Source organism: Oncorhynchus gorbuscha, linkage group LG22 (assembly GCF_021184085.1).
Source record: "Oncorhynchus gorbuscha isolate QuinsamMale2020 ecotype Even-year linkage group LG22, OgorEven_v1.0, whole genome shotgun sequence".
Lineage (NCBI taxonomy): Eukaryota > Metazoa > Chordata > Actinopteri > Salmoniformes > Salmonidae > Oncorhynchus > Oncorhynchus gorbuscha.
The window spans coordinates 22,310,710-22,324,984 of record NC_060194.1 but is presented as its reverse complement, the minus strand read 5'-3'; the positions used below and the strand labels follow the sequence as shown (position 1 = coordinate 22,324,984).

Below are 14,275 nucleotides of genomic sequence, written 5' to 3'. Positions count from 1 at the left end.
GTGTTGTAGTCACCAGATAGGCTGTAATTAGTTTCACGTTCTGTTGTTTTTGTAGTTAGTATCAGTTATTTTATGTTGGGGTGGCAGCGTAGCCTAGTGGTTAGAGCGTTGGACTAGAAACCGGAAGGTTGCGAGTTCAAACCCCCGAGCTGACAAGGTACAAATCTCTCGTTCTGCCCCTGAACAGGCAGTTAACCCACTGTTCCCAGGCTGTTATTGCTAATAAGAATATGTTCTTAACTGACTTGCCTGGTTAAATAAAGGTAAAAAAATTATTTAAAAAATAAAAATAAAAAATGTACCGTGTTCTTTCATTAAAGTCATGAGTAACCAACACGCCGTTACATTCATAACATACTGAAGAGATGACATGTGCTCATAATAGGTGCCAGAAAGGCTTGTTCCAATAAGCAGGTGGATTGTGTGATTCCCAAATAATTCTGCTAGAAGTTCAACAGTATTTTGAAGAACTGTCAAAATCCGCAGAGAAATTCTGAATAAGAAGAGACTCAGACAACCAGAAATCCTGAAGTAAAAGTTTTAACATCAGAATGAATATGTTTTTATAACCATATAACCAGATCTGACTGAGCACTTACAAAGAGAATCATGGCAAAAAGAGATAATAAAATCAAAGGGAAATCAGAGACGGCAGTTGAAGAGGTAAAAATAAAAAAGAGAGGCCAGGAGGCACTGATCGTAGTGGAGGGAATTTCAGGGCAATCAAATCAGTCATTTTTGTAAATAAAGTCCAACCCCCACTACCCTCTCATCCTCGACGGTTAGCGTGATGCAGGCAGCCACCACTTACCCAGCCACCCACTCACCTCCAGCAGACTGGGCCGCGACCAATCAGACAGCCAAAGGGCCCAGGGCCATGTGGAAGATGCACTGGATGGCGAAGCCACGGCTGTGTGGGATGAGCCTCATAAGCCGCGCACACACACACTGGCTCAGTCTTTCCATTTGGAACTTTGGGAGAGAAAAATAACAGGAGTTTGATGATGAATACATCACTGATGTGAGACGAGGCAGCAAGAAAGGGGTTGAAACTTGTTTATATATAAACCCGTTTAAGAAAATGAAAGAGCGCTAGAGAGACAGAGAGAGAGCGAGAGAGGGAGATCTAAATCAAACAAACACAGCATACAGAGTAGAATACAGTAAGTTGCACACTGCACAGTGCGAGAGGGTGAAGAGGGAACATTATGATGGGCAAGAAAGAGACAGAGCCTTGGTGAAGAACATAGAAATCCATCAGACAGGTATGATTTATTTAACAAGGCCCCGCCAAAACCTAAACTAATATTCCAAAATGAGAGTGGTCAATGTGTCCTGAGGAACACAGAGAGATTTCTCTGCCATTCCAAACTGACGAGGCATAGAGCGCTGTGGGATGCTTACAGTATGGATGAATAACACTGTATCAAAGTTTCTCTCTACCATCTTCTTGTCTCACCTTCTGGTGGACTTTTCAAACAGTTACAGACTCAGAGGGTGTGAAAGGCATATAATATGAGGAATAATTCAACAAAAGATTACTCTGCAGCACCTTAAACTTGGGGAAGAGCTTTGAAACTCCCAGACTTGAGGTATCTGATTTGAACTCTGAGCCAGCCACCTCTTTGACAGGCAGTGTGTGAGAGCTGGAGAGATGAGTAACGTGCAGGAGATATACTGCTCAAAGGACAAGAAAATAACACACCTCACCAGTCTTACTCAGTCCTTACAGTCAAGAGTAGGAATAAAATGAGCAGAGTGCCAATTCAAAAAACTATACTGTCATGGAAGTTTTTGAATTGGCACTCTCCTCATGTATCTCTGCTCTGCTGAGTTGTCTCCATTTCAAAAAAGGTTCATACAAGTCAATCCATTAGCAGAAAAGGTTGACACAAGTCAATCCAATTGCAAATGTGCTAAAGGTTTCTGCTGGCTATCAGCAACAGTTGGGGAGATTTGAAGTGAGATTTGAAACCCTTCCTACGGTATTTAGCCTACAGGGATACCATGCAGGCATAATATGTCTATCTGTATTGTTTTTTTATGTAAGTAATTGATACCGGAGTGCCAAGTCTAGGTCCAAGAGACTTCTAAACAGCTTCTGCCCCCAAGCCATAAGACTCCTGAACATCTAATGAAATGCCTGCCCAGACTATTTGCCCCCCCCCCCCCCCCCCCGACACCGGTGCCCCCGCATATTGACTCTCTACCGGTACACCCTGTATATAGCCTCGCAATTGATAATTTACTGCTTCTCGTTAAATATTTGTTACTTTTATCTCTTACTTTTTTGGGGTGTTTTCTTAAAACTGCATTGTTGGTTAGGTTGTTGGTTAGGGGCTTGTAAGTAAGCATTTCACTACACCTATTGTATTCGGCGCATTTGACAAATACTATTTGATTTGAAATAAGACGATATTTATCAGAGCAGAGAGCACAACCCATTTGTTTCAAAGCCAAGAGGGATCTGTGCAATTACAACATTCTTTATCGAAATGGACATGGGAATAGGCTTGCAGTGACATTGTTGCAGTACACTTAACTACTGTAGGCAATATGCAGCCAAATCAATCATTCTGAGGCAGATGATACAAGATAAGTCGCTCTGGATAAGAGCGTCTGCTAAATGACTTAAATGTAAATGTAAGATACATGTTGGCATCAAAGCAAGCAGGAAAATGTCTCCATCAGAGCGGGAAGGGCTGCTGTCTCTCTGATCTCTAACCATGATGTAGATAAAGTTGTTTTGAGGATCAATGTAGAGAAAAGATCCAAACCTTACGAGTACAAAATCTAAAGTTGAAGACATCAGCTGAAAGTTGACCCTCACTTTTTGTACTGACCAATAGAGGGCAGAATTGTACCAAATATATTTAAATCTTTCTGATAGTAGACTACCAGTACTGTAGGCTGACTAAAGGCTCCTACAACCGTTTTTTATGAGTAACAAATCGAGAGTAGAATATAAAAACGACAATTTTAATGCATGGCATATGCTCCAGCTATTCGACCGTGTTTCCAGTCGGTGTAAAAGAGACGGTGGACACTATCACACCAATCACAAGCTGGCTTTCAAATACCAGCCAATAGAAAGTCAGACATATGAGAGAGAGGCGGTCGTGTGTGGGTTTGTTTTCAGACAGGTGTCGCATGCAAACCTGAGTCTTCCTAGCTAATATTTCAGAGATTATTTGAAATTTACCTAGTTCACAAGTAAAAACAACATCGGACTGAAAAATGAATTGTCCGCCATCGAAAAGGATTTATGCAGATTTGCCCGTATGGATCGTAGAAGATCACTGTGATGTAAGAACATTTAGCTAGCAGTAGCTATATTTAGTTAGCTAAAGTTAGCTACATTTTTGTAATATCTAACGTTATCTTTCTAGCTAATTGCACACTGAAAAAATACAATGTATTACCCATTTGAATGTCTCTACAATGGCGATCTGCGATGCTACCTCACTTTCTGAAAATAGCAAATTCCTTAGCTGGCTAAGAGATCACATTACATTTGCTTAGCTAGCTGGCTGGCAAGCTAACGTTAGCTAGCTACTTTACTAAGGATTCATGCATGCTTACTCTATAATTGTAACCAGATTAGGTCTCCTTTCTGGTTTTGAACAACCAGGTTTTTGTTCCAGCACAGCTCCAGACTGGAGATCATGATTTTTTTGGTTATTTGAAAGGTAACGTTAGCTTAGTGCTGGAACAAAAGCCTGCACACCCAGTCCAGGACCCTGGGCTAGATATAGATAGGTACCACTGATCCCCCCCCCCCAGTCTTACTTGACATAGATACATTCTCAAAATTCATTAAAACAATGTCTATCTTTTATCTGCTTGAATTGTGTCCCTCAGGTGGTAAGTCCTATATATCGGGCTATAGCATCAAGGCACTTGCCGCTGAAGAACATCAAGATGGTCCATCTGGATTCCCACCCAGACCTCCTCATACCTGTCAATATGCCTGCAGATACTGTGTTTGACAAGGACTCCTTGCTCAGGTGGGATTACTGATGAACAGGGAGACTGGCCTGTACTGTACCGGTAAACACACTGTATGGACACGGACATGCCATCATCCCACATTTTATATATCCTTGAAATCTTTGTTTGCTAAATTACCTCTTCAGGTAGCCTACAGCACAGTCTAACATTCATCCAATTTCACTAAATTAATAGGGCATGACATGACCAGTATTAGCAAATACATTACATGCAATTCACTCGCTGATCATGTATTGTTCTTTTTTTGCAGTGAGCTGAGCATTGAGAACTGGATCATGCCCATGGTATATGCTGGGCATGTGTCTCACGTGGCATGGCTCCATCCCTACTGGGCACAGCAGATCAAGGAAGGTGAGCACGCCTTTTCTGTGGGAAAAGACTCCTCCACAACCACCATCAGGTAATTAATTGTTAGCCATTCACTTCCTGATTTTCTGGATTTCTTATACAGGGAGGTATGGTTTGACCCAAATACATTTCTTATTTGTACTTTGTTTGATTTTGTTTCAGAGTTACAAGTAAGGACGATTACTTTTTAAGTGACGGCCTGTATGTTCCTCAGGATCAGCTGGAGAATCCTAAACCTCTGGGACTGAGTGTTGTCTTAGTGAACCCTGTGGCGTGTTGCCAGAGGGAAGACATGGGAAGGGACATTGAAAAGAGCTCTGCCAAAAGACCCAGGATAGAGAACAAGGGAGCTGGGGATTTGAATGATGCTCAACCCTCTGCTTCAGCTTCCAAGTCTGAAAGCAGCTCTAGTAGCTGTACTGACAGTGTTCAGCCACCAGGTGGCAGTATAACACCAGGGAGCAGCAGCAATGGCAACAACAGAGAAGAGAAAAAGGAACCACTCAAAAAGCCTTGTTTGAAGACTGACAAGGATGAGGGTTCAATGACCTACGCTGTGAACAGCCTTCTCTCCGTTATCAAACAAACTGATCCATATATACTTGACATCGACCTTGATTTTTTCTCTTGTAAGAATCCTTTCAAGGAGATGTATACACAGGTAAAGGCAATTATTGGTTACCAGAGGCTGAACCTTCTCAAGAAAACATATACTGCTGAGATGTTGCAGATATCTTACTTCGAATCAGCAGAAGTGTTGTAAGATGTTTAGACATGTTGGTTTTTTCCTTGGCATTCATCTCATGATTTGACTCCATCAGTTTTACTTCCCCCTCTGTATACCATAGGATGAGTACAATATTCTACAGGAGCTATACAGCTTCAGGAAACCTAGAGAAGACTCAGATGAGGTGAGAGAAAATACCGTCTGTTCTGAAGGTGTTATGTGTGTCGGAAGGTGTCTCTGTATCAGAAGCATGTGGTGTTTCTCCCCTGCTGTACACTACAACTGTGTCATGTTGTGTTGTTTTCAGGAGGAGTTGACAGAGTGTGTGGAGAGACGTATCCGGCAGCTGGAGGATCTGGAGGCAGCATTTGCAGACCTGGTGGAGGATGATAGTGAGGAGACAGTCAAGCGCTGGGCTGCCAACCCTGGGTAGGGTAAATCCCCTCTACCTTCCTTATGGTATCTGGGCTGGCGATGCGGAGTAAATCTTCTGTACCTGCCAGGCAGTCATTTCTGCATCAGCCCAACTAGCCCTACTCCTCAGAACCCTTATATCCTTAGAATCCTTCACTCAGCACTGGCCAGCTTAAAATTGGTACTGGAGAAAGATTAGATGAGATTGAGATCTACTTATGATTATTTCCCCACATATAGTCCCTTGAGAAAGTATTCACACCCCTGGACTTTTCCCACATTTTGTTGTGATACAGCCTGAATTTAAAATAAATTAAATTGAGATTTTGTCACTGGTCTACATACAATACCCCATAATGTCAAAGTTGAATTATGTTTTTAGATTATTTTTTTTTACACATTAATTACAAATGAAAAGCTGAAATGTCTTGAGTCAATAAGTATTCAACCCCTAGAAAAAAAAGAGGAAGGGAAGCACTGCTAAGGTACACAATAGTAGATTTTGGTAGACTGAAGGTGTTCTTTGGTAAAAGGGGGTCATCAAAAAGAAAGGAGGACCAAGGCACTCTTCATATAATTAATTGAAATGCCTTTATTTGTATGGCATGTTCAATGGAAACAAAGTTTACAAACTCCGACGCGTTTCGGCTGCTTGGCCTTCGTCATGGAATACAAAGAAAGGATTTTGAACAGCTTTTTCCAATCAGTCCTGATTTGAAGAGGGAATGGATCAGCATCAGAATGCCTAGAAAGGTAGTTTTAACCTTAAATATGACTGGGCAAAGTGCCAAGAATAGGAGAGCCATCTATTCCATAGCACACTAGAACACAGCCAACATGGACAACAACATAACTGAGGGCAATGGAGCAAAATGTCCACTAGATGACAGCAAATGGACCTATCACGACCCTACAGGAAGGGTGAGAAATCCATATCTTAATTTACACCAGGGTACTTAGTAGTGGCCTGTAGGTTGTAAATCCATATCTTAATTTACACCAGGGTACTTAGTAGTGGCCTGTAGGTTGTAAATCCATATCTTAATTTACACCAGGGTACTTAGTGGCCTGTAGGTTGTAAATCTATATCTTCATTTAAACCAGGGTACTTAGTGGCCTGTAGTTTGGAAATTCAAATCTTCATTTAAACCAGGGTACTTAGTGGCCTGTAGGTTGTAAATCCATATCTTCATTTAAACCATGGTACTTAGTGGCCTGTAGGTTGTAAATCCATATCTTCATTTAAACCATGGTACTTAGTGGCCTGTAGGTTGTAAATCCCTAAACATTCTTTTCGGTTTAGCTGTGTAAGACGGTCCCCTTTTCTAATTGAGGCCGGAACATGATCATGATGATTTCTCACCTTTCCTGTAGGGTTGTGATTAGGGAAGCACAATATATCGGTGAACATATCGGAATCGGCCAATATTAGCTAAAAATGCTAATATTTAACGCCGGCGTGCAAAACCGATGTCAAAGCCGATCGATGACGCCGCGTAAAATGTTGCATTACACGTGCAACACAGCATTCCTAACCTAGCCCACAATGTCTGCTGTGTGGATCGAGCAGTCATCAAATCGAGCAGTCATTTGAACGAGTAAGAACATTTCAGTGAGACGACTCAAAGGCGACATCCATTAACACCAAGATAATGGAATTCATTGCCCTTGACAATCAACTGTTTTCTGTCATGGGTGATGTTGGCTTTCGCCGACTGGTCGACCACTGGTACACATGTTGCACTACCGGAGTTCCACAGTAATAGCGGCACTGCTATTCGCTTTACGACATACTATGGAACGCCGTTTGGGTCTTTACGTGTCAAAAACGTATTTGACGCATTAAATAAGCTTGTCATTTGACACGTCAAATAACAGTTCTAGTATAGAATGTTGTGTGATGAATTTGCATTTGCAAGCCAAGTGCCACCACTACTATCAGTAGCACTGTCAAAGCTGTACAAAAAAAGTCTGCGAGCACCGGACACCAACGATGTGCTTACAATACTGCTTTAGTAATATGTCATTATTTGTACGACCACAACTTCTGGGGTAGCTAGCTAGTTTTATCTTACTTAGCTAGCACCAATAGAACCAGCCTGAAAACAATGACCAGTAGAAACTGCAGTCATTTTCATTATTCTTAACAATGATTTAGGAATCCTTGTGAGTAAGTATTAGCTAGGTAGCCACTTGTTGTCTTCCTATTGAAATTGAACTTCAGTTGATGAAAATAAATAGCTAGCCAGCTACTTAACCCTGTTGTCCAAAGCTCATTTTATAAGTAGCCAGCTAGCTTCATCTGGCTAATGAGGCTTGACCGGACTGGGTTTTGTGTTGTGAAGCTAGTCACAATAAGGATTAGGCACAATAGTGGAATTTGCGGTTTGCCTTCAAAATGAAAGCGATGCAGAAGGTTACAATTAGTGGAATTTTGCCATATTTAGACTAGATCATGTTAAACAAGGTTGGAATGTGAAGCAATGAAATGGGGTATCAGTCTACTCTGTGACACCCACAGAACACAACTCTGGAGGCCAAATATACACTGGAGTTGCCTACCAAGAAGACATTGAATGTTCCTGAGTGGCCTAGTTACTGTTATCACTTAAATTGTCTTGGAAAGTCTTGGAAATGGCTGTCTAGCAATGATCAACAACCAACTTGACAGAGATTGAATTTTTTTTTTTAAGAATAATGTGCAAATAATATACAATCCTTAGAGACATGCCCAGAAAGACTCACACCTGTAATCTCTGCCAAAGGTGATTCTAATGTATTGACTCAGGAGTGTGAATACTTATGGAAGTGATATATTTCTGTACTTCATTTTCAATAAATTGGCAAACATTTCAACAAAACACTTTGTCCTTATAGGGTAATGTGTGTAAATGGGTGAGCAAAACAATTAATTGGATAAATGCAGGCTGGAACACAACAAAATGTGGTATAAGTCAAAGGGTATGAATACTTTCGGAAGGCACTGTAGATCTAGGCCTACTCTATATCTGCAGTGTGTCTTTCCCATGAACAACTGATATAATACCTTTTATCCAAGTTGTCCTCTGGGGTTGATCACCTCTCTGCTGTCTGCCTCTCACACAGTCTGAATTAGATTAGGCTGACATTAGGACATCATTTTAGATAGAGAGATACTGTACAGGCGTGGTACTGTAGGGCTCTGCCTGGAGGTGATGATCATGGTGGAAAATATCGGAAACTTATTTTGAAGGTTTTTTTTTTTTTCTCTCCTGTTTTTAGGATGACCTCTTTGGTCAAACTGGTTGGAAGCCTGCGGAGTCGAAACGAGGCCCCTGACTACGAAATGGTAAACAGCTTTTTTCACCGACCGAGTCATCACCATTAGTGTGTTTTTTTTTCTACATTTCTAATTTCAGGGAAGGAAAATAAGATGAGGAAGAACATAATGTAGCACTAATTAACAGTTCAATTAGATCATTTAATATAGCCTGTCCCCTTAACAGCTAAAAGGGTTTTCTTTTTGCTCCCTGCCTCTTTCCAACCTTTTACTCTGAAAGGCACCATGGTGATAAAAAGCTGGCTTTCTTTATGTGATTGGCTGACATTCTCTCCCTTCCTATGCGATGGTTATGATGATGATGATGATGATGAAGGTGCACCAGGCGGGGCTGACCTGTGACTACTCGGAGCTGCCCCACCACATCAGTAGTGAGGAGGAGGTTGAGAGACTGGTCCTGGCAGTGCAGCTCATCCTGGAGGCCCTGCCGAAGCCCACCCTTGTCACTGTCTCCAGGTACGTCAGCGCCACTCACCCTCCCTGGAAAACAGCCATTTTACTTATTCAAAGAAAATGGGATTTGTAGCTTGCTGAAGGACATTGGACATGTAGCAAACCGTTTATTGTTGACAGCCATCAATTTATTTGCAAGATGGAAAGTTCATGAAGTACTGACTCATTCAGTTAGTGTGTCTTGACGCATATAGACACGTTTGTTCTGCTACTAAGAAATTTGATCTAATCTTCAAATAATGCAGATCTTACGTCAATTGACACACACCTTAGTCATTGTATTCTCAGCAAAGTTGTTGATTTTCATGCAAAGCACAGTCCATTTAACAAAGTATAATGACGCATCACCTTTGCCTGGATGACATTGTTTTTGAATGACTGAATTACAAGATTCTGTTCAATCGTGTTATGCAAACTGTCCAAATGTCCCAATGTGTTATTGGACAATTTGACAGCTGATTGATTCAGTGTTTTGTTTGGCAGATCCAGTCTGGATGAGTACTGCCCAACTGAACAGGTAAACTCCATCCAGAGTAGGATACTAGCCGTCCTGGAGTCTTTATATGGCTCGTTGGATGTCCATAAGGAGTACGAGACGAAACCAGAGGACAACCTGCCCAAGGCATCATGATACAAATCATCGTCATTTATGATGCAACCATCAAATGACTGACTTTCACTCAGAAATCATGCACTGGTGTCAGTGTGAGGATTCAGCCTGAAGATACACACATGTACTAGTTTATTTGAAAGGCTTTAAGTTTAAAGTATGAATTAATGGTTGAATATCAAGATAGCATGTCTACCTGCTCCTGTTATTTTAGTTTTTCCTCAGGTAGGCAGGTGTATCAAACATCTATATTCACCTGACCATTGTTACTGATACTGTACAATTTCATGAGGACAGTTTTTATCATTTGTGTTCCATTACTTGTTTGATACTTTCTTGCCCAGTCCAGACAATTTCATATGCAGGCATAATTCACGAAGTGAAAATTTGACTATGGAGCCATTTTACACTAATTGCAGTGATTGCACTGGCAAATTGTTCAACTGTATCTGTAGGAATGTTTTATTGTGCACATCTAATTCCCTTTGCTCATTTCACAAATCTTTTCCCTAGATGCATCCCTTCAATACAATCTGAGGAAGTGCTGAGGACTCTTTTTTTAATTTTTTTTATTGTTATTTGTACTTCAAAGCAGCAAATGAGTATGATTAGATCCTATCCTACCCCACCCACTTCGGTTTGTTTGCTCCCATTGCCAGTTGCTTAGCAACTCTATTCAGTACTTTCACATTTTCATCTCACTGTTTGTACAAATGTATAAATAGATTATTCTCTCAGTCAAGACTATTACATATTATTACAAAACTTTAATGCCTTGGCTGTCAATGCAGAGTACAATTTGTCCCAACTACAGCACTGTCATTTTGAGTGTACAAGAATACCTATTCATGGTTGTACATGAATATATGAAACATAATTTAATGTTATTCTCATTTAATTCTTACAGATGCTCTCCATAATATTGTTCTAATTTTGAACGTCTTCTAAGGAAAGATAGGATACCCGTTAGAGGCCATATTTGTTGTAATGTAATCTATTACATTTTCCATGGTTATTAGACTCAATGGGATTGTTTTGTTTCCTGTTTTAATATTGCCTGTGTTACTTTGAACAGAGCTGGTGCATTTAAATAAAATTAAAAATTAAAAAATCACCCATGACAAATTGTCCAATTATAATATTCATAGCTTTGCATATGATATCTTCATGCATCCTGAGGATTGGAATCAGCCTTTCATATTGCCTGGGGTAATTCACAACAGAAACACACACCGACTCAATAAAGAGGACATTGATGCACCTCAAACATAATCATATGATTTTATTTTGGGGATTGCAGCCCACCATTTAAAAAATAATTTATACCACAGCATGATGTAGCCTATTCCACACATCAAGAACATTCTGTGTGTGCACAATCTCTGCTATTTGATGATCCAATGGCTGCTTTTACGCAGGCAGCCCTATTGACACAACTTAGTCCTAATACATTTACATTTAAGTCATTTAGCAGACGCTCTTATCCAGAGCGACTTACAAATTGGTGCATTCACCTTATGACATCCAGTGGAACAACCACTTTACAATAGTGCATCTAAATATTTTAAGGGGGAGGGGGTGAGAAGGATTACTTTATCCTATCCTAGGTATTCCTTAAAGAGGTGGGGTTTCAGGTGTCTCCGGAAGGTGGTGATTGACTCCGCTGTCCTGGCGTCGTGAGGGAGTTTGTTCCACCATTGGGGAGCCAGAGCAGCGAACAGTTTTGACTGAGCTGAGCGGGAACTGTACTTCCTCAGTGGTAGGGAGGCGAGCAGGCCAGAGGTGGATGAACGCAGTGCCCTTATTTGGGTGTAGGGCCTGATCAGAGCCTGGAGGTACTGAGGTGCCGTTCCCCTCACAGCTCCGTAGGCAAGCACCATGGTCTTGTAGCGGATGCGAGCTTCAACTGGAAGCCAGTGGAGAGAGCGGAGGAGCGGGGTGACGTGAGAGAACTTGGGAAGGTTGAACACTAGACGGGCTGCGGCGTTCTGGATGAGTTGTAGGGGTTTAATGGCACAGGCAGGGAGCCCAGCCAACAGCGAGTTGCAGTAATCCAGACGGGAGATGACAAGTGCCTGGATTAGGACCTGCGCCGCTTCCTGTGTGAGGCAGGGTCGTACTCTGCGGATGTTGTAGAGCATGAACCTACAGGAACGGGCCACCGCCTTGATGTTAGTTGAGAACGACAGTTTGTTGTCCAGGATCACGCCAAGGTTCTTAGCGCTCTGGGAGGAGGACACAATGGAGTTGTCAACCGTGATGGCGAGATCATGGAACGGGCAGTCCTTCCCCGGGAGGAAGAGCAGCTCCGTCTTGCCGAAGTTCAGCTTGAGGTGGTGATCCGTCATCCACACTGATATGTCTGCCAGACATGCAGAGATGCGATTCGCCACCTGGTCATCAGAAGGGGGAAAGGAGAAGATTAATTGTGTGTCGTCTGCATAGCAATGATAGGAGAGACCATGTGAGGTTATGACAGAGCCAAGTGACTTGGTGTATAGCGAGAATAGGAGAGGGCCTAGAACAGAGCCCTGGGGGACACCAGTGGTGAGAGCGCGTGGTGAGGAGACAGATTCTCGCCACGCCACCTGGTAGGAGCGACCTGTCAGGTAGGACGCAATCCAAGCGTAATACAGTACCATTCAAAAGTTTGGACACACCTACTCATTCAAGGGTTTTTCTTTATTTTTACTATTTTCTACATTGTAGAATAATAATGAAGACAACTATGAAATAACACATATGGAATCATGTAGTAACCAAAAAAGTTAAACAAATCATATATTTGAGATTCTTTAAAGTAGCCACACTTTGCCTTGATGACAGTTTTGCACATGGCATTGTGGGAATTTAACGACTGCATAGGGCTATGTTTTGGATGACTGGCTGCGAATGTTTATTGAATTGTTTTATTTCTGCCTTTTCTATTCCAGACATTCTGAAATTCACTAAAGCATCCCATGTATGTAACTTCAGTCTTTCACTTTTCAATTAATCTTGGCATTCTCTCAACCAGCTTAACCTGGAATTTTATTTGGGCTGCAATTTCTGAGGCTGGTAACTCTAATGACCTTATCCTCTGCAGCAGAGGTAACTCTGGGTCTTCCATTCCTGTGGTGGTCCTCATGAGAGACAGTTTCATCATACCGCAGTTTTTCAACTGCACTTGAAAAAACTTTCAAAGTTCTTGAAATGTTCTGGATTAACTGACCTTGATATCTTAAAGTAATGGACTGTCATTTCTCTTTGCTTATTTGAGCTGTTCTTGCCATAATATGGACTTGGTCTTTTACCAAATAATCTTCTATATACCACCCCTACCTTGTCACACGCAAATGATTCCTTCTTAATGCATTTGAGGCAAAGAAATTCCACAAATGTACTTTTAACAAGGCACACATATTAATTGAAATGCATTCCAGGTGACTACCTCATGAAACTGGTTGAGAGAATGCCAAGAGTGTGCAAAGCTGTCATCAAGGCAGAGGGTGGCTACTTTGAAGAATCTCAAATATAAAATATATTTGTATTTGTTTAACACTTTTTTGGTTATATATATTTATGATATTATTTTGTGTTCAGTCATTATTCAAGACCATTTCAACAACTTAAGCCATTGCAATGAACCTACACAGTGAGTGAACCACATTCTTATTCTCCACCATATCAACTCTGATACTTCCTACCCAGTGGGTCATTGTCCATCACAGACATAACCTTGATGCCTCCCTCCACGGGACTCAGACCAGTGTTCTGTATCCTGTATGCAGACCGCTATATCCCATTGTAAAGGATGGTGTTGGACCGAGCATTGAGATGGGCCTGCGTGCTTAGCCTACTGATGCCCCAAACCAAGGCAGTTGGATCTTGACACCTTCAATCTGACTTGGCTGCCATGGATGGGATTAGGAAGGCTTCACCATCCAAATCAATTAGGTTGACCAACCTATTGAATACGCTCCAGTGATGCCTGCAAAGAAGTGTACTGTCTGGAGAGTGGAGTCAGTGGAACATGAAAAGTAGTTATGTGCAAGAAAGGGATCTCAAATGGGTTGTGAGACCCAAGATGTGCTAGAAATTTGTAACGTGTGAATTGTTAACATCCTTTGCAAACAGAGTAAACAAGACTTTTCTGTGTTAGAACAACTAATACGAGTTGCATCCCCAACAGAACAGGTCTGTGAGAACCTTCAGAGATGAGTCAGCGACCTCCAAATATTAAAGTTATGTAACCTTTTTTTAATGCACCTGAAGGCTGTTGGGTATTGTGGTTGACTTTAAAGAGCATAATTGTTTTGTGCCTTTAAATAAAATTCTGACTGACACCCACTTCCTTTTTTTCTCATGTATGTTGTGCAGTCTGTCAGCTGTTGTTAAATAATGTAAAGTAAAC

General features: G+C 41.5%; 1 protein-coding gene across 2 annotated transcripts; it reads left to right on the top strand.

Moving 5' to 3' along the window:
- Positions 1-3,097: 3,097 nt before the first annotated feature.
- On the top strand, positions 3,098-10,996 carry lg22h5orf22 (linkage group 22 C5orf22 homolog). Of its 2 annotated transcripts, XM_046321666.1 has the most exons (10): positions 3,098-3,306; positions 3,862-4,007; positions 4,262-4,411; positions 4,522-5,020; positions 5,208-5,270; positions 5,394-5,515; positions 8,762-8,828; positions 9,136-9,275; positions 9,756-9,789; positions 10,396-10,996. In XM_046321666.1, exons 1-10 carry the CDS (start codon positions 3,238-3,240, stop codon positions 10,417-10,419), a joined length of 1,314 nt encoding a protein of 437 aa, XP_046177622.1. In that variant the 5' UTR covers positions 3,098-3,237; the 3' UTR covers positions 10,420-10,996. The 2 variants fall into 2 exon arrangements, with proteins under 2 accessions (XP_046177622.1, XP_046177620.1); XM_046321664.1 differs by having other exon boundaries at positions 3,099-3,306; positions 9,756-10,996.
- Positions 10,997-14,275: the final 3,279 nt, after the last annotated feature.

Coding starts and splice junctions, on each gene's coding strand:
- lg22h5orf22 (XM_046321664.1), top strand. CDS start 3,238: ATGAATTGTCCGCCATCGAAAAGGATTTATGCAGATTTGCCCGTATGG. Junction 3,307..3,861: donor TCGTAGAAGATCACTGTGAT/GTAAGAACATTT, acceptor TGTGTCCCTCAG/GTGGTAAGTCCTATATATCG. Junction 4,008..4,261: donor GACAAGGACTCCTTGCTCAG/GTGGGATTACTG, acceptor CTTTTTTTGCAG/TGAGCTGAGCATTGAGAACT.